This window comes from Arachis duranensis, chromosome 3 (genome assembly GCF_000817695.3).
Source record: "Arachis duranensis cultivar V14167 chromosome 3, aradu.V14167.gnm2.J7QH, whole genome shotgun sequence".
NCBI lineage: Eukaryota > Viridiplantae > Streptophyta > Magnoliopsida > Fabales > Fabaceae > Arachis > Arachis duranensis.
In genome coordinates this window covers 117,702,144-117,722,858 of record NC_029774.3, presented here as the reverse complement: position 1 = coordinate 117,722,858, position 20,715 = coordinate 117,702,144, and the positions used below count along the sequence as shown (strand labels likewise).

Genomic DNA, 20,715 nt, shown 5'->3' with positions numbered 1-20,715 from the left:
TAGTTTCCTCATGTTAGTTTGAGATTGATGATGTTTAATTGCATGTGATGGATTTTGAAAGATAATGAGTGCTGAAGAAGCCAATAAAGATTGCCTAGCGTGGGCTGCAAGAGATTCATCTGGAGTCCTATCACCTTACAAATTCAGTCGCAGGCATGTCATCTTATATTTTGTTCAATCAAAGTGAATCTTTTTTCAAGGGACACCAATTTCCTCCTTTTTCCCATTTATATAAAATCCCCAATTCAACCAAACATGGAGGCACAGAATAGTTCCTTAAGATTTGAAAGACACGAATTTGTTCCTCAGTAGACAAGTTCTTCCCTCTTCATTTTAGCGGATATATTAGTCTTTCGTATATATGTACGCATTTTTTATGGAACGACTCATCTTTCACCTTTTATCTTTTTTTTTTTTTTCAAATAATAAGCATAAATTTGTCATTTTGAAATCTTGAGGGGAGTTTTTTCTTTTTTCCACTCTCTCTTTTCTGGTCAGGAACGAGATTTAGGGTTTACTCTGTATTCTTTTTTGGCTCTTTATTTTCATTTTATTGTGGGGAAGGGTGATGGTTGATCAGGTTTTGCTTTTGGTTTGAAGTTGTACCAACTAATTATTTGCTTGATTTCTTGATCACATGGCAAATGATGATTGCTCAGGGCTCTTGGGAATGATGATGTTCACATAAAAATTACCCACTGTGGGGTTTGTTATGCTGATGTTGTTTGGACTAGGAATAAACATGGTGATTCCAAATATCCTGTAGTACCTGGGTAAGTTGGCTGATTTTGCTGTATGTAGAAATGAATAGCCTATTTATTTAGACTGATCTTTTTGCAATATTTTGTTTGTCAGACATGAGATTTCCGGGGTTGTGGAAAAAGTTGGTTCTAGTGTCCAGCGTTTCAAAGTTGGTGACCATGTTGGAGTAGGGACTTATGTCAACTCATGCAGGGATTGTGAGTATTGTAATGACAGACAAGAAGTTCATTGTGTGAAGGGAGCAGTTTATACCTTCAATGGCGTTGATGTTGATGGAACAATTACAAAAGGAGGATATTCAAGTTACATAGTAGTCCATGAAAGGTGAATTTAGAAGATGCTAGTTACTTGTTATATCTATTATGAATTATTGAATTCTGTCTTTGGCTTCCTGAAATCTCTTTCAATGATGTATACATGTTTGGTCTTCTGTTGACAGGTACTGTTATGTGATACCCAAGAATTACCCATTGGCTTCAGCTGCTCCACTGCTATGTGCTGGAATCACTGTTTACAGTCCCATGATGCGCCACAAAATGAATCAACCTGGCAAGTCTCTAGCAGTGATTGGTCTTGGTGGTCTTGGTCATATGGCAGTGAAATTTGGAAAGGCATTCGGGTTGAATGTAACAGTTATCAGCACCAGTGTATCCAAGAAAGAAGAGGCCCTGAGCCTACTCGGTGCAGATAAATTTGTTGTTTCAACTGATAAAGAGCAAATGGCGGTAAGAATTTCACCGAACATGTATCAAGTAACCTTTTCCTTAGATCATGAAGACACTATTGAGTTATCAATTCTGCTGCTTCATTTTTCTGTAAAAAATCAACACGGATGAGAATTATTATTTCCTATGCAGGCACTGGCTAAGTCTTTTGACTTTATAATTGATGCGGCTTCTGGTGATCATCCGTTTGATCCTTACATGGCACTGTTGAAGATATCTGGTGCTATGGTCCTGGTTGGGTTCCCTAGTGAAGTCAAATTCAGCCCTGCTAACCTTATTCTTGGTATGTATAGCTTTTCAGATTATAGAAAATTCTGTTAGAATGGTGCAATATTTTGCTTATGCATACTCTCACTTAAATAAATAAGCTTATCTTGGTAGCTTAAAGCAGTGTTAGGAACCGGTGTAAATGCATAATCTTGTTGGCAGGTATGAGAACCATATCGGGGAGTGTTACTGGTGGCACAAAAGAGACACAAGAGATGATTGACTTCTGTGCCGCAAATGGAATTCACCCAAGCATAGAAGTGGTTCCAATAGAGTATGCAAATCAAGCTCTTGAGAGAATGATAAATAGGGATGTGAAATATCGGTTTGTTATAGATATTCAAAACTCCCTAAAATAGGTCCAAAGAAATGAGTATACATGGTTGTGGACCGACCTCTTTTTATATACATGTTGGAAGATTTGGATAAATATATCATATTTTCTAGTCGGCTTTTGAGTTTCTATTTCTCCGCTCCTCACATGGTTTCAAATCAGTAAGGACTGAAGTTGAGGAGTGCGAATTTTGAATGTCTGGGACATGTTGAGAACTAGAAAAATAATTCCTGTGGTTTTATTATCATATCTCATAAGTAAAAGATTCTAACTATTTTCTGGCAACCATATTTTTATTATTATTATTATTTGAAGGCGGTCTCCTTTGATACGTTTATATACTGCAACTGCTCCAACGTAAGCTGGCATGGGGAGTTTACCATGGATTTCAGTTGGTATGATTAATAGGAACCACCTTGGGAAACAAGAATCCAGCATATTCTGACAGAAGGAAACAGTTGTGCAGATTGGCTGGCTACCCAAGCAGAGTTTCAAATTCCAATATGGGTTCACCTTCTTAGATAATCCACCACTAGAGAATAGAGCTAGCCAAGATGTAACCCCTTCAATCTTAGATTTTCTTTTCTCTTGGGCCGAGGCCCGGTTAGGTCACCAAGACAAAAAATGTGCTGGCATGGGATCCACGTTGATTAGTAGTACTACAACCGTTATTCGTCAACGTCAACGCCCTATGGCTATTAACAGGTAAGAATGTGGTGGCTTGCAATCTCCAAGGGTAATGTGTGTGTTGAGTTTCCAGAATCTAAGTAACTCGTTACATAAACTTGCTAACGATGCTGTTATCCATCTTGTTGATATTGATAATCCCTTATGGATCCTCCTTATCATTCAACTTCACCAGTTTTGATCCCAACAACAAGGACATAGTGTATGAGCAATCTGCATCCCCAGTGCACCATCAATCCAACTCACAAGAAACCGGAAAGACGCTACCCTGGGTAGCAGCACTGGTCGTGCCACTTACTACCAACCCATGCACCTGTGGGACAAAGCTTCAAGGAATCTCACACACTTCACAACCCATTTCTCCTTCATCATTGACTCCCAGAATCGAACTAACTATGCAGATGGCTTCGCATTCTTTCTTGCCCCTAACGGCTCGAAGCTCCCGAATGCGGGGGGAGGCACCTTGGGTCTCGTACCGAATAACCAGACACTCAACGCAACTGAAAACCCTTTTGTGGCTGTGGAGTTTGATATCTTCTCAAATGTTGAATGGGATCCACCAGCAGAACATGTCGGCATTGACATCAACTCAATGAGGTCTGCAGCTAACGTCACATGGTTCGCTGCGGATAGCATCATGCAAGGGAAGCTCAATCAGGCTTGGATCAGTTACGATGCTACTTCCCTCAATCTGAGTGTCACCTTCACTGGCTCTAACAATGGCACCACACTGCTGCAACATCTATCTGCCATAGTGGACTTGAGAACTTATCTTCCCGAACATGTTACCTTTGGATTCTCAGGTGCCACAGGAACTTCATTTGCTATACATCAAATTCTTTCATGGGATTTCAACTCGACTTTGCAAGAACTACAAGTCATTGTAAAGCCCCCAGCAATGTCTCCAAGCTACCCACATGTAGTTACCAAAAAGAAGAAAGAGGCCAACAACACAGGACTAGCAGTGGGATTGGCCATGGGCGGGGTGGTTGTGGTTTTGGGTTTGGGCTTGGTTTCGTTTAAATTGTGGAAGAAAGGAAGTGATGATGAAGAGGAAGATGATCAAGATTTTGAGGAGCATATGGGGGAGGATTTTGGAAGGGGAACCGGGCCTAAGAGGTATTCATATGCTGAATTAGCACGTGCAGCGGATAATTTCAAAGATGAGAACAAGCTTGGTCAGGGTGGATTTGGAGGTGTCTATAGAGGGTACCTTAAAGATATCAACTCCTATGTTGCTATCAAGAGGGTGTCAGAACATTCTCATCAAGGAATAAAGGAATTTGCATCGGAAGTAAAGATCATTAGCCGGCTTAGGCACCGAAATCTTGTGCAACTGATTGGTTGGTGTCCGAAAAGGAAGAAGCTCTTGCTTGTATATGAGTACATGCCTAATGGAAGCTTAGATGTTCATCTTTTCAACAAGCAGAATCTGCTGAGATGGACAGTTAGATACAACATAGCTCGAGGCTTGGCGGCCGCACTGCTATACTTGCACGAAGAATGGGAACAATGTGTTGTCCATAGGGACATCAAATCAAGCAACATCATGCTGGATTCAGAGTTCAATGCCAAACTTGGGGATTTTGGGCTAGCAAGGCTTGTTGACCATGCAAAAGGCGCGCAAACCACGGCTCTAGCCGGTACTCTGGGCTACATGGCTCCCGAATGCAATACCACATTCAGGGCTACTAAAGAATCAGATGTGTACAGTTTTGGAGTTGTGGCATTGGAGATAGCGTGTGGAAGGAAACCCATCAAATATAATGCTCCGGAAAGGGAAATCAATATTGTAGAATGGGTGTGGGGTCTCTATGGAAGTGGAAGAATTCTTGAAGCAGCTGATGAAAGGCTAGATGGAGATTTTGTGGAGGAACAAATGAAATGCTTGATGGTTGTAGGGCTGTGGTGTGCTCACCCTGATCATAGACGCAGGCCTTCAATGAGGCAAGCAATTCAAGTGCTTAACTTTGAAGCTCCATTACCCACTCTTCCATTGAGTTTGCCTGTCCCTACCTATGTTCACCCGTCTTCTAATTTAGCTCCATTCAGCATAGACAATTCTTCAGGGGATGTCCAATACCAGACCATGAGCTCCAGCTCAAACTCAAACACAACCTCCTCCGGTGTCACCACAACTTCTGATGATGGATCTCCCTCTAAGTCACTTCTATACTTGTGGTAACATACGTTAATGCAGTAAAGTGAATGTTTCTTCTGTCTTTTCTTTCTTTCTTTGCATAGTGGATTTTTCACTTGCTTTCTTTTTTTGGGGTTGTGATGATCTTCATCTAATAATTAAGGCCCTATGAACCATGTAACTTGAAATAATTGTGATTTAATTTCTATACAGAAATTTATGAAAGAATATGTTATATGAATATTCTAAGGAAATCAACAAAAAATCTACTAATACAAATAATACAGAGACACATAACTGATAAGTCTTGAAACTTAAAAGATAAGGATAGGTGGTTAAGTGGTTATGTGGTTTGACTGAGGGAGGATGCCCCTTTAGGTGATTGAGTATAATAGGTGTTTCCGGGATAGTCTTCTTGAGATTATGTGTTGTTTGTAATTTGTCTAAACAATTCTCCACTTTGGGTCGATAGTCCTAACAATAATCCAAAAAAATAATCTAACTTTATTAAAGACGGATGAGAACAAAGGTCATATGCAAATTATATATAATACTCAACATAATTAACTAATTAAATGAAAGTGAAATATTGACACAGAAAGTTAATAAATCATGTCCAAATTAACAGTAGAATAGAATATGGACGCTTTAAAAAAATGTTTCTTCATAACATATTATCATCACCTTCAAGTTTTATCCTCATCTAAACAGATTAGTAGAATAAACAATGAAGAAGAAAGTTCTAGGCAGTTCTTGGGATAGGATATATATACTGAAAGAACTATTCAATCTAACCATCTAAGTGCATTCGGCAAGAGTCTATTCATCCCTAAGACTTTGGCAGTTCTTGGCACAACAATGGTTGGAGAAGGGAAACAATCACTGAGCAAACTATATCATAATTAGGTGTTAGGTACTAAAAATATTTGAACCTTCATTATTGTAGTTGCGTCATGGATGATGTAGTCTAAGAATAGAGGGTGGAATCTTCTTGCAAAAGTATTAAGTTGACAGAAATGAACATAATTTGCACTCGGCTTATATAGCTAATTGTTAAGAATATATCGATATAGAAGACCAATTCAGAATTGGCAATTCTAATGAGATCATAGTAAGATGGTTTCATTTCGATGGAATTAGAGTAATATTTTAGCGCATTGTGTGTAAAGCAAAATACTTTGCTATGGAAGCTGAGAATCTGATGGTAACATATTGGTCATCACGAAAAGTATCTGTCAACGAGTGCAGATAGATTCGCAACACTTTGGTACCGTTACTGTAACTAGCAGTGAAGGCAAATTACCTCTGGAAACTCAACCTTCATCCAAGGATCATGAACTTTGTGTGGAGATTGATGAAGAACTGCCTCCCAACAAAGCTTAATCTTCAAAGGAGAGGTAAGAATTGTCTAGCTCTTTGTCCTATCGGAGAGAGGAATCTGATTTGCACTTGTTTAGAGATTGTGATTTCGCCCAAAGATTTTGGGTTTTGATATCCCTTACTTTAAAGGCCAGAGATGGAGAACCAGGCGAGTCTTCAAGCATGGGTTAAAGATATGCTAAAGGTTCTAGATAGAGACCAAAGAGGTTTTTTTTTTTTTGCACCTGTTTGCATGCTATCTGGAAAGCTAGAAATGCCTTAGTTTTTTAGTATAAACATTGATTTGGCCGAGTTAGTAGAGCTAGCAAAAAAGAATTTTGTAGATTATGGCCTGGCTATTTCAGCTGCAACTTTCGGAACCACAATCTCAAGTAGAGAAAATGAAGGCGGAAACTCCTCATGGTCGGCTCCTCCTCCAAATTCTCTGAAGATTAATACAGATGCTGCACTTGTGGCAAACAAGATGGCTGGTGCAGGGGCTGTGGCCAGGGATTCGGATGGCATCATTCTTGCTGCAGCAACTTGGAGAATTGATTCAAGTGTGGAACCTCATGAAGCCGAAGCTCAAGCTTATTTTTTAGGTATGCAATTAGAGAAATACTGCTGGTTTTTGGATAGTGTGCTTGAATGTGATAGCTCTGAAGTGATTCTAGCTCGAAAGAATGCAAGGGTGGGGGACAATTATTTTGGTTCTTGTATAGCTGATTGTTTAAACTTGATTAGCAGCTTTAGATCAGTGAGTTTTTTGCATGTAAAGAGGGAGGGAAATAGAGTGGCACATAGTTTAGCTAACTTTGCTCTTACCAGTCCTAATTTGTTAGGCTGGAGGAAGCACCTGACCATATTTGTATTTTGGTATCTTTGGATTGTCTTAGTCCAATGATGGTTAATCAGTAAAGGATTACCATTTTCAAAAAAAAAAATGTTAGGCAACACTCAAATTCCGTGAACTATTCAATCACATATTCAATAGACCTCAAGTTGTTGATATCAATACCCACATGTTAGGTGATGGATCCCAATCATTGATTAATGCTTTTATTTAGGATAGTTCCTCTTTTTTTATTTTGATGACTTCTTATTGAAACCAAGAAATGCTTGGTCCTTGATACTGGTTATTTTAAACTGACTTCCAAAAAGTAATATTCATTATCAAAAGAAATAAAGGCAGGATAAAGACCTCAGTCGGATGAACATTCTTTGTTGTGGTGCATAAATTTTTTGTTCCACCATCAGAGAGTAAAATAAAAATTAACGCGGAAGGAAACCTATCAAATATAATGCTCGGGAAGCGGAAATGAATATTGTAGAATGGGTGTGGGGTCTCTATGGAAGTGTAAGAATTCTTGAAGCAGCAGATGAAAGGCTCGATGGAGATTTTGTGGAGGAAGAAATGAAATGCTTGATGATTGTTGGGTCTTCAATAAGACATGCCATTCAAGTTCTCAATTCTGAACCTTCCTTGCACACTCTTCCATCCAAATTGCCATTACAAATTTGTTGGGAAAAATCAACAAGGTTCAAATAAGAATCTGTCTAACAGCGGAAGCACAAAAAATAATTTTTTCACAACCTATGCAATTAAATAGGTAATACCAAAAATACTCCAAGTAACAAATATAATGGCAGAAATTAAATAATCAGACACTAGAATTTTAACGTGGGAAAATTCCCAAAAGAAGGACAAAAAATCCACGGGACCTAATTTAATAAAAATCTTTCACTATCAGAATAATGGATACACAAATAGTCTTCCTAGTGACACTAGGACATCTCAACAATCAACAAAATATATCGTCAAAACGGATGGAATCAACATAATCTCTCCACAAAGTGGGCATCTCAAATCAAACAAAAGAGAAGAAAATACAACTAGCAAGTTATATCCTAATGTTCATCTCTACACCAGGAATAACATACTAAAATTTCATAAAAAAATGGAGCAAGTTTACCGGTTCAATCGGATCAAAATTTGCTTGCCCTTTTCCCCCAATTCTTCTTTTCTTTGACGCTGAAGCAAGGCCTCGTTTTTTTTTCTTTTCAAAAAAATTAAAAAGAAAGCTTTTCATCCTTTCTCGTGGCTTATACGCCACTTTCTTTCATTCTTTTATTTATATCATTTTTTTATTTATTTAAGTTGTGTAGCCCTACTTGAGATTGGGGACCCACTAACAAATCTCTTCCTCACCAACTCAAGTGAGGATAGGCTGCTGTATCAAGCCCGCCTTCTCTTTGTAGGAATCAAACTTCACTGTAAGTAAATCCTTAGTCATCATATCTGACCCATTTTCATCAGTATAGCACTCTGGCTGTCACAAAATAACACAAACTTTTCTTAATTGATGCCTAACTCTAATAGAAATTTCTTCATCCACAAGAGTTCTTTAAAAGCTTCAACAACAGCAATGTATTCTGCCTCTGTAGTAGACAAAGCAACATATTTCTAAAGTCGAGATTGCCACGACACAGCCCCCTGCAAAAGTCATCATATAACCAGAAGTAGACTTTCTTGAATCAAGATCCCCAGCCATATCTGCATCTATGCAACCATACAACACAAGTTGACCACTCTCAAAGCGTAAACAAACTCTGGAAGTACCATTAAGGTATCTGAAAATCCACTTCACTATTTGCTAGTGTTTCTTGCTAGGATTAGAGAGAAACCGACTAACAACTCCAACGACATGAGCAATATTTGGCCTGGTGCAAACAATAGCATACATCAAACTGCCAACTGAAGATGCCTATGGAATCTTCTTCATTTCTGATTTCTCTTTCTCACTTGTAGGACATTGCTGTGAACTCAACTTGAAATGACTAGCAAGTGGAGTACTAACAGGTTTTGAATTACTCATGCTATACCTCTCGAAAACTTTCTCAATGTACTTCTGTTGCGACAACCATATTTTTCCATTCTTCCTGTCACGAGTGATATTCATGCCAAGGATTTTCTTTGCAGGACCCAAATCCTTCATAGCAAAGGATCTGTTCAAATCTTTCTTAAGACTTTCAATCTTCTTAGTGTCATGACCAACAATCAACATGTCATCAACATAAAGCAAGAGAATTATAAAATCACCATTAGAGAATTTCTTAATATACACACAATGATCAGAAGAAGTCTTACTATACCCATGATCTTCCATGAAGGAATCAAACTTCCATTAAGCCTTGGCACTTGCTTCAGTCCATATAAGCTCTTCTTCAACTTGCATACAAGATGCTTCTTTCCTTTAACCTCAAAACCCTTTGGTTGCTCCATGCAATTTTTTTTATCTATGTCACCATGTAAGAATGCAGCCTTCACATCAAGCTACTCAACCTCTAAATTCAAGATAGTTGCCAATCCAAGCACAATTCGAGACATCTTCACAATTGGAGAGAAAATCTCCTCAAAATCAATACCTTTCTTTTGCTCAAATCCTTTCACAATCAATCGAGTTTTGTACCTTGGCCGTGAGACATTTTCATCTGCTTTCAGTTTGAACACCCATTTATTCTTAAATGCTCTTTTACCTTTCGGTAGCATCACCAATTCAAAAGTATGATTCTCATGTAAGGATTTCATTTCTTCTTGCAAGGCCTTCAACCAATCCTCCTTATGCTCATCAGATATAGCTTTCTGATAGCTCTCTGACTCCCCAGTCTCAGTGTTCATCACATACTCATGAGGAGAGTATTTCTGAGAAGGATGACGCTCTCTAGTATCTCAATTTAGGCTCCACTGGTGGTTTAAGTGGGACTTTAACATCTGATAGAACTTCTGTATCTGACACCTCAAGTTGAGGTGTTGGTTCATCATGCAAATCATCACCATCATTATCAACTTGTACATCTCTCCCATCAACAGAAGGTCTAGTGGAAGGACTAGGTTCATCATCAGCAGAACGTCTAACATTTATTGTTGACTTATCTGTCTTCTCCAAGTCTTCAATAGTTTAGTCTTCAAAAAGAATCGCATCTCGGCTTCTAATTATCTTCTTGCTCACCGGATCCCATAATTTGTAACCAAAGTCTTCGTGACCATAACCCATGAAGATGCACTGCTTTGACTTTCCATCAACTTTAGACATTTCATCTCTTGGAATGTGAACAAATGCCCTGCAGTTGAACACTCGCAAGTGACTATAGGAGAAATCCTTTCCTCTCCAAACTTTCTCTGGAACATCACCATTAAGTGGAACTGAAGGAGAAATGTTGATAAGATCTACTGCAGTTCTCATCGCTTTACCCCAAAAGAATTTAGGCAACTTTGCATGAGAGAGCATACACGTGACTCTATCATTGATAGTGCTAGTCATTCTCTCTGCAACTCCATTATGTTGAGGAGTCTTAGGAACCGACTTTTAAAGATTGATCTCATGTTCTTTACAATAACTTTCAAATGGACCCCTGTATTTACCACCATTATCTGCTCAGACACATTTTAATTTCCTTCCTGTTTCTCTTTCAACACTTGCATGAAAGTGTTTGAAGATTCCGAGCACATGGTCTTTAGATTTCAAAACAAAAGCCCACATTTTTTGAGAATAATCATCAATAAAAGTAACAAAATATGATGCACCACCTAGTGTCTTAGCATCCATAGTACAAACATCAGTGTAAACTAAATCTAGAACATGTGATCTTCTATGAGGTCCAGAATTATGAAATGATACTCTAGCATGCTTTCCAACAAAACAATGAGTGTAAGTATTTAAAGTTGTACCTTTCACAAGAAGTGAGTGCTTCTTGGCTAAGACGCTTAGTCCTTTCTCACTCAAGTGACCAAGACGTATATGCCATAAATCAGAAGAGGAATCATCAGCTATATTCACATCTTCTTTGCACAAAGTTGCTTGCAACCATTAGAGAGTAGTGAGATTATTGTCTTCTCTAGCAACAATGGGAGCCCCTTTGGTAATCTTGCATTTCCCACTACCAAAGAAAGTGCAATACCCCTCTTGATCCAATGCCTTCACTGAAATAAGATTGAACCGCATATCTGGCGCATGCCTAACATTCTTCAACTGTAACTTGCATCCCATGTTAGTTTCAAGTCACATATCACCCATACCAATGATATCACACACTCCTTTATCTCCCAATTTGATGTTGGCAAAATTTTTAGCAGTATAGGAATTGAAAAATTCACGTTTCGCAGTGACATGACATGAGGTACTAGAGTCCATAATCCAAGTGGAATCATCACAGACTAGATTCACATAATTTTCATCATATGTGATAAGAACATCTTCATAAACGATAGCAACAGTTTCTTCATCACTATCTTTACCTTTGTCTTCGTTTCTTCCCCTTGATTGTTCTCTTTTTAAGAACCTACAATACCTCTTGATATGCCCCCAACTTGCCACAACGGTGACAAATGAACCCCTTTCTTGGCTTGTACTTTACTCTTGACTTGTTTTGGCTCTCTGACTTGTCAGAACTATGAGGTTTTCTACTTTGACTTCTCCCCCGTGACTATAAAATAAGTGCTTCTAATTGGAAGGAGGCATTAGTCAAACCTCGCTCATTTCTTCTGACTTCTTCATTCAACATGTTCTCTTTAACCATTGTTAACGTCGATTTCCCATTTGGAGCTGAGTTAGTCAGTGTCACAACCAGAACTTCCCAACTATTAAGCAAAGAGCTCAACAATAACAAGGCTTGCAATTCATCATTTAAAGTGATTTCATTATTTGTCAGTTGGTTCACCGTCTCTTGAAAAATGCTCAAGTACTCCGACATTGATTTACCTTCAGTATACTTCATATTGACAAGTTTTCTAATCAAGAATGTTTTATTTTGCACATTCTTCCTCTCATATAACTCATTCAATTTGTTCCACATCTTCTTGGCATTCGTTTTGGTGTCAACATGTAGATACACGCTAAAATCAAGCTATTGCCTAATCAAAACAACTGCCTTCCGATTCAGCTTCTTCCATTCAGCATCAGATTTGGTACCTTTGGATTTATCCCCTTCCACAAGATCATACAAGTCCTTGTTATACAACATATCTTCTATGAGGGTGTTCCAAATTGAGTAATTTGAGAATTCAACTTGACCATATTTGGTCCATGAGTATTTTCCTCCATTTAATCAGCACAGAAATAAACAACCAAAACTCTAGATACCATTTTGTTGGGAAAAATCAACAAAGGTTCAAATAAGAACCTGTCTAACAGTGGAAGCACCAAAAATAATTTTCCCACAACCTGTGCAATTAAATAGGTAATAACAAAGATACTCCAAGTAACAAAAATAATGGTAGACAGACACCAGAATTTTAACGTGGAAAAACCCCCAAAAGATGGACAAAAAATTCACAGGACAGTAAAATCTTTTGCTATCAGAATAATGGGTACACAAACAGTCTTCCTAGTGATACTAGGACATCTCAAAAATCAACAAAATACATCATCAAAATGGATGGAATCAATATAAATCCTCCATAAAGTGGGTATCTCAAATCAGACAAAAGAGAAGGCAATACAACTAGCAAGTTATATCCTAATGTTCATCTCTATACTAGAAATAACATACTAAAATTTCATAAAAAAAATGAAACAAGTTTACCAATTCAATTGAATCAAAATTTGCTTGCCCTCTCCTCCCACCCCCCCAAAATTCTTCTTCTCTTCGGCGCTGAAGCAAGTCCTCGTTTCTTTCTTTTCAAAAAAATTAAAAAGAAAGCTTCTCATCCTCTCTTGTGGCTTATACGCCACTTTCTTTCATTCTTTTATTTATTTCCTTTTTTTATTTATTTAAGTTGTGTGACCCCCACTTGAAATTGGGGATCCACCAACAAAACCTATCTTAATGATTTCGCAGTGCATTCATCATCATCATCGCTTATAGCTCCTTCTTCGGGGGAAGGGGAAGGGAAACAGAGCGTAAGCTCTAGTTCAAACACAAACACAAAATACAAATTTCCATTATTTCCATTTTTTTTTGTCTTGGTGATGTATATTTCTTTCTTTCTTTTGCATATGTTTCCACTGCCCTTTGCGGATGTTGTGATAAGAATTGATGTGGATGCCCATTTCCAATGAAACTTAGTTTATTAAGGATGACTCTATTAAATGTAGTTTGAAAATGTTTCATTATAAATAGAGGTTTAAGCCTCTGAATGAAAACACAATACAATCAATAACAAATACTATTCTCTCTCTCTTTATACACAGCAATAAGAAATCAATTCTCTCTTTTTTACGTTGCAATTTTATCAAATACTTCTCTCTCTTTTATATATATATACTACAACATATAATATTAGTAATATATTAATCATTCTTATTATATTAAAATTGTGGTGAATATTATTACTAGATTTATCTAATTATATTTCTTATTTTATATTACCTCTCCCTATTTATTTTACAACACGTTATCAGCACGAGACTCTGATCAAATTTTAGGAAGACTCAGGTAACAAATTTTTATTATGTCGAAACTCTCTCATCTTGAATTCAATGCTCTTGATATATCTGGAAACAATTATTTATCATGGATATTAAATGCTGAAATCCATCTTTAATTCAATAGATCTTGGAGATACTATTAAGGCTGAAAATAATGCATCCTAGAAGGATAAAGCCAAAGCCATGATTTTTTTTCGTCGTCATCTTGACAAAGGATTGAAAAATGAATATCTCACATTAAAAGATCCTGCAAATATTTGGAAAGACCTTGAAGAAAGGTACAATCATAAAAAAATGGTGATACTTCTTCAAGCCCGATATGAATGGACGCACTTGCGTCTACAGGATTTTAAATCCATAAATGAATATAATTCTACAATATTTCGAATCACCTTATGAATGAAATTATGTGGAAAAAAGATAAATGATCATGATATGTTGGAGAAAACTTTCTCAACCTTCCATGTCTCGAATGTGCTCCTGCAGCAGCAGTATCGAGAAAAAGGGTTTAAAAAATATTCTGAGTTAATTTCTTGCCTTCTTGTTGCTAAACGCAACAATGAGTTGCTCTTGAAAAACCATGAAGCGCGCCCAGCTGGCGCCGCCCTATTTCCTGAAGTAAATGCAGCAAATTACCCCAAAAGAGGTAAATGGCAAGGTTTTAATAACAAGAAAAATTATGGAAGGAAAGTGAATTATGTTTAAAAGAGAGGATCTCACCAGAAGTGGGATAAAGAAAGAAATATTGGGTAAAATAAATCAACAGAGGATAAGTGTCTCCGTTGTGGTGGAAAGGGCCATTGGTCACGTACCTGTCGTACCCCAAGGCACCTAGTCGATCTTTACCAAGCATCTTTGAGAAAGGATGACAAAGGAAAGGAAACAAATTTTGTTTCAAATGATGCTGAAAATTCCACCACTCATTATGATGTATCTGATTTTTTTGAGGATCTTGAAGGAAATATTAGTCATTTGATCAATGATGGAATAGTTTAATATGTGAGATTGTTAAGTATTTATATAAATAAATAATGAAATATTAATGTTTATGAATTTTGAAATCATTAAATGTGTCAAGTTTTAAATAAAATTTTACTATATGACATTATTTTTAGAGCAATGCTAGGGGCCAGCAACTTTGGTATTTTATAACCATCAATTGGCCATCAATAGTGTTTTTAATGGTGTGAGATTATATCCAACGGTGAGAAATCACTCACTTTTTTTCTGGTTAAGTGCTGGCTAGAAAACACAAAAGTTGCTGGCCCCTAGACTTTTCTTTTATTTTTATGTACAGTGTTTCTTAAAAAAAAATTCCGATCAAGTATTCAATTTAATTGTGCATACTACTCATTGTATTATTATTATTTTCTTTGAAAAAATGGCAAGGATATATAATGAAGATGTATGCCTTGCGGATAGTGCAAGTTCGCACACCATTCTCAAAAGTGATATATATTTTACCTATCTTGTGCCAAAAGAAGAATGTGTTAATACTATTATTGGCTCAGGCAATGTGATAGAAGGCTCCGGAAGAGCTATAATTTTGTTTCCTGGAGGAACAAAATTTATAATAAATAATGCACTATTATCTACCAAGTCTTTGAGGAACTTGTTGAGTTTCAAAGATATTCACCGAAATGGATATCATATTGAAACAATGAATGAGGAAAATCATGAGTACTTATGTATCACAACTCATGATTCAAATAAAAAGGTTATATTAGAAAAGTTGCCCTCACTTTCATCTGGGTTATATTACACCAAGATTAGTGCAATTAAATCACATGCAATTGTAAACCAGAAGTTTACTAGCCCAAATAAATTCATAACTTGGCATGATAGATTAGGTCATCTATCCGGGAACAACCATGGTGAGGAGAATTATTGAAAACTTCCATGGACATTCACTAAAGAACTAGAAGATTCTTAAATCTAGTGAATTTTGTTATGCTGCATGTTCTCAAGGGAAGTTAATTTTAAGGCCATCACCAGTAAAGATTAGATTTGAGTCTCCTGAATTCCTATAACGGATTCAAGGTGATATATGTGGACCTATTCATCCACCATGTGGATCTTTTAGATATTTTATGGTCTTGATAGACGCGTCTTCGAGATGGTCACATGTGTGCTTATTGTCTTCTCGCAACCTGGCATTTGCGAGATTACTGGCTCAAATGATTCAATTAAAAGCACAATTTTTTTGAAAATCTAATCAAAGCAATTCATCTTGATAATGCTAGTGAATTTACTTCCCAAACTTTTGATGCTTATTGGCTAATGGAATAAGTGTTGAACATCTAGTAGCTTATGTTCACACACAAAACGAGTTAGCAGAATCACTTATTAAACGCCTCCAATTAATTGCTAGACCCTTACTTATGAGAACAAATCTCCCAACCTCAGTTTGGGGCATGCTATTTTACATGCCGCAACACTTATTCGTCAGTTCTCTCCTATGCAATTAGCTTTTGGCCAGCAGCCAAATATTTTCCATTTAAGAATATTCGGATGTGCGATATATGTTCCCATTGCACCACCTAATCGCACCAAAATGGGACCTCAAAGAAAATTGGAGATATATGTTGGATATGATTCTCCTCTATAGTGAAGTATCTTGAGATACAAATTGGAGATGTATTTAAAGTCCGGTTTGCAGATTGTCATTTTGATGAATAAAAATTTTTAACATTAGGAGGAGAGAATAAACTTCCTGAAAAGGAACTGAATTGAAATGCATCATCCTTGATGCATTTAGATCCTCGATCAGGGCAATGTGAACTAGAAGTTTAAAAAATTATACATTTGCAAAGAATAGCAAATGAATTGCCTGATACATTTTTCGATACAAAGAGGATAACCAAGTCGTATATACCAGTGAAAAATGCCCCAATTCGAATTGATGCCCTAGTTGGACAAATTGCCACCGAAGCAAATACACGCCAGAAGCGTGGTAGGCCTGTCGGTTCCAAAGACAAAAATCCTCAAAAGAGAAAAGAAGTAAATACTATTCCTGTTGAAAGAGACATAGTAAAGACTCCTGTAGTTGTCCAAAATTCTTATATAGTTTTAACGCCAGAAGACGTTCAGGTACCTGAAAATTGTGAAAATGACGAGATGTCGATAAATTATGTCTTTACAGAAGAGAAATGTGACCGAAATAAGACAATTGTCAATGAAATATTTGTATATAATGTGGCATTAAATATCATGCATGAAAGTAAGGATCTTGAGTCAAGTTCAGTCGAAGAATGTCGACAATGAAATAATTGGCCAAAATGGAAAGAAGCCATGAAGGCTGAGTTATACTCACTTGCAAAACGTAAAGTCTTTGGACCTGTAGTCTGTACACCAGAAGATGTAAAACCTGCTGGATACCGATGGGTATTTATGAGAAAACGAAATGAGAAAAATGAAGTTGTACTCTACAAAACTCGACTTGTAGCACAAGGTTTTTCACAAAGGCCCAGTATAGATTATGAAGAAATGTATTCCCCTGTAGTGGATGCGATAACATTGCGTTATTTGATCAGTTTATCTACATATCATAAACTGCATATGCATTTAATGGATGTGGTAACATCCTACTTATATGGCTCATTAGATCGTGATATCTATATGAAAGTCCTTGAAGGACTAAAGATATCTAAACCATCCAATGAATATTCACAAGGGTTATACTCAGTTAAATTGCAAAGATCTTTATATAGTCTGAAGCAATCTGGACGAATGTGGTATAATCGTCTTACTGAGTATTTGGCAAAAAACGGATTCAAGAATGATGATATCTGCCCGTGTGTTTTCATAAAGAAAATTGCATCTGGATTCATTATAATTGCTGTATACGTTGATGATTTAAATATCATTGGAACTCCTGAAGAGATTTCAACAATTATAAAAACTCTAAAAGAAGAGTTTGAGATAAAAGATCTTGGAAGGACTAAATTTTGTCTCGGCCTGTAGATCGAGCATATAAAAAATGGAATCTTTATCCATCAAACAACATACACAGAAAAGATCTTGAAGATATTTTATATGGATAAGTCACATCCCTTGAGTACCCCAATGATCGTAAGATCTTTGGATGTGGAAAAGGATCAATACCGTTCTAAAGAAGAGAATGAAGATATCCTTGGTCCTGAAGTACCATATCTTACTACTATTGGAGCGCTAATGTATCTTGTTAATAATACAGGACCTGATATATCATTTGCTGTGAATTTACTAGCAAGATATAGTTCATCTCTAACCAGAAGACATTGGAGTGGAATCAAACAAATCTTTTGATATCTTCATGAAACGGTTGATATGTGATTGTTTTATCCCTATGGATCCAAGTCACAACTAGTTGGCTATGTAGATGCTGGATACTTGTCTGATCCACACAAAGAGAGATCTCAAACAGGATATCTGTTCACATATGGTGGTACAGCTATATCATGGAGGTCCACAAAACAGACAATTGCGACAACATCCTCTAATCATGCTGAAATACTAGAGATACATGAGGCAAGTCGCGAGTGTTTTTGGCTCAAGAGTTTGATCTAATACATTTTGTCATCATGTGGACTGATTGATCATAAGATAGCTCCAACTATCCTGTTTGAAGATAATACAGCATGCTTTACTCAACCTAAAGGTGGATACATTAAAGGTGATAGAACAATGCATATTTCTCCCAAATTCTTCTTCACTCATGATCTTCAAAATTAAGGGACAATTGATGTCCAACAGATCCGCTCAAGTGGAAATCTGGCATATTTGTTTACAATGTCACTCCCAAAATCCTCCTTTGAAAAATTGGTACATGAGATTGGGATGCGCCGATTTCGAGACATTAAATGATGTCGACAAGAGGGGGAGACTGTACTCTTTTTTCCTTGGTCAGGTTTTTCCTATTGGGTTTTTCTTGACAAGGTTTTTAATGAGGCAGTCCCCATCACAAATGATATTGTACTCTTTTTCCTTCACTAAAAATTTTTTCCCATTGGGTTTTTCTTTATTGAGGTTTTAACGAGGGAATAATCCTAAATGGTCATCCAAGGGGGGTATTGTGATAATAACTGATGTGGATGCCCATTTCCAATGAAATTTAGTTTATCAAGGATGACTCTATTAAATGTAATTAAAAATTATTTCATTATAAATAGAGGCTTAAGCCTCTTGAATGAAAACACACTACAATCAATAACAAATACTATTCTCTCTCTCTTTATATACAGTAATAAGAAATCAATTCTCTCTTTCTTTAAGTTGCAATTTTATCAAATACTTCTCTCTCTTTTATATATATATATATACTACATCATATAATATTAATAATATATTAATCATTTTTATTATATTAAAACAACAGTGGACACTATTAATCGCATTTGTCTATTGCTATATTTTGGTAGCCGTATCTGAATAAGAACTATTTTAAATTTGTGCACAATTGTTATCCAAGAGTACAGGGTTTATAATGCAATCAAAAAAGGGAAAAAGATAGATAGGTCCTAAAAAAATTTTTGACAAAGACATTCTTGACAAAATTTAAATACAAAAAAGCCTCTAATTTTAACAAACGGAAGACAATTTAATCTTTCCGTCTATTTGCCTCTCATACACTAAACGGAACTGACTGACGTGGATGAAATGGTGTTCAGGTGTCCGTTATGGTGTCACGCTGAAAGGGGAATAAAGTTCGAAGGACAAATAAGTCATTGACGTCATTTTGCAAATAAAATTCGAAGGACAAATAAGTCCTTGAGAATTTAGTTCATTATACTTCTATTATGCTTTTAATTTATAAAATTATGCTTGTATTTTGAAATCTAGTTAACTTGTTGTATTCTGCAATTTAGATTATTTGTATTAAAATTGCAAAAATTAGACTTGTTCTGTTTCTACTTTTTTTTCTTAAATTGCATTAGTTCAGTTTTTTCACATTAATTAGCATTAGTTAGAATTAATGCATTTATGTATTATATTAGAATTTGTTAAATTACATTAGTTCAGTTTTCATCATACCAGTGGCATTAGTTAGCATAAGTTCATTTATGCATCAAGTTAGTATTAGTTCACTTGTGCATCATTCATGTATTAAGTTAGCATTAGTGCATTTGTGTATTATATTAGAACTAGTATTTTTATCCGTAATAACATTACAGGAATAAAAAATTTTAAAATTATAGTTCACTTTGTTCTGACAGTATAAATTATGCATGACACAAAAGATTTATAAAATCAAACTTTTTTTTTACAAAAAAGTCGTAAGTTGACAAAAGTCTTTGGCTAAGAAGACCAAGATATCTGTAGATAAAAAATTAAATAATAAGATTTTTAGTTATTATTTTTATATGAAAAAGTCTAATTTTTTATCAATAATTAATGTGTATACTTTATTTGCAAAATGACGTTAAAGACTTATTTGTCATTAGAACTTTATTTTTCTTCCAGCGTGACATCGTAACGGACACCTGGACACCGTTTCAAAATATTTTAATTATGAAAAAAATCGGATGACATATTTTGATTTGTCAAATTACTAATATAAAATATAAATTATATATAGAGTAAAAATAGTAGAGAGAAATAGAAAAATGAAAAGAGATAGATGAGAGAATTTAGGAAGGGATTTTATTAATTTAAAAAAATATTTTCTCTCAATTTTAATAAGAGTGTCATGTAACACATTTAATTATTAAATTAGATAGTAATATATGATACATAATATATGTATATTTCAATTAGATAATAATATATGATACATATAGAAGCAGTGACGGACCCAGAAAATTTAAAGAATGGAGACAAAAATATATATCCTAAAATAAATTTGGTTGAACATTGCTAATTATATTAAAAATATAATAGAGATATAAAAACTAAAAAGAGTTAGTCAACACTTTTATTTTTAAAATATTATTTATTATATATAATTTATAAAAAAATATTTTTTATTTCTAAAATTTGAACTTAAATTATTTTAGTTAAATTATAGATAATTTATCTTCCTAACGAATTTATTTT

At 35.7% G+C, this 20,715-nt stretch overlaps 2 protein-coding genes across 2 annotated transcripts in view; both read left to right on the top strand.

Moving 5' to 3' along the window:
- LOC107480464 (probable cinnamyl alcohol dehydrogenase 1) overlaps positions 1-2,219 on the top strand; it is a 2,598-nt gene extending 379 nt beyond the window's left edge. The window contains exons 2-7 of the mRNA XM_016100605.3: positions 62-153; positions 660-773; positions 856-1,086; positions 1,202-1,487; positions 1,620-1,770; positions 1,917-2,219. Of these exons, the coding sequence (XP_015956091.1) occupies positions 65-153; positions 660-773; positions 856-1,086; positions 1,202-1,487; positions 1,620-1,770; positions 1,917-2,113 (1,068 nt within the window). The 5' untranslated portion in view covers positions 62-64 and the 3' untranslated portion in view covers positions 2,114-2,219. The remainder of the gene's footprint in view (positions 1-61; positions 154-659; positions 774-855; positions 1,087-1,201; positions 1,488-1,619; positions 1,771-1,916) is intronic.
- A 220-nt stretch (positions 2,220-2,439) lies between these two features.
- On the top strand, positions 2,440-5,443 carry LOC107480432 (L-type lectin-domain containing receptor kinase IX.1-like). Its single transcript, XM_052259018.1, has 2 exons — positions 2,440-2,793; positions 2,951-5,443. Exon 2 carries the CDS (start codon positions 3,083-3,085, stop codon positions 4,958-4,960), a length of 1,878 nt encoding a protein of 625 aa, XP_052114978.1. The 5' UTR covers positions 2,440-2,793; positions 2,951-3,082; the 3' UTR covers positions 4,961-5,443.
- The last annotated feature ends 15,272 nt before the right edge of the window (positions 5,444-20,715 follow it).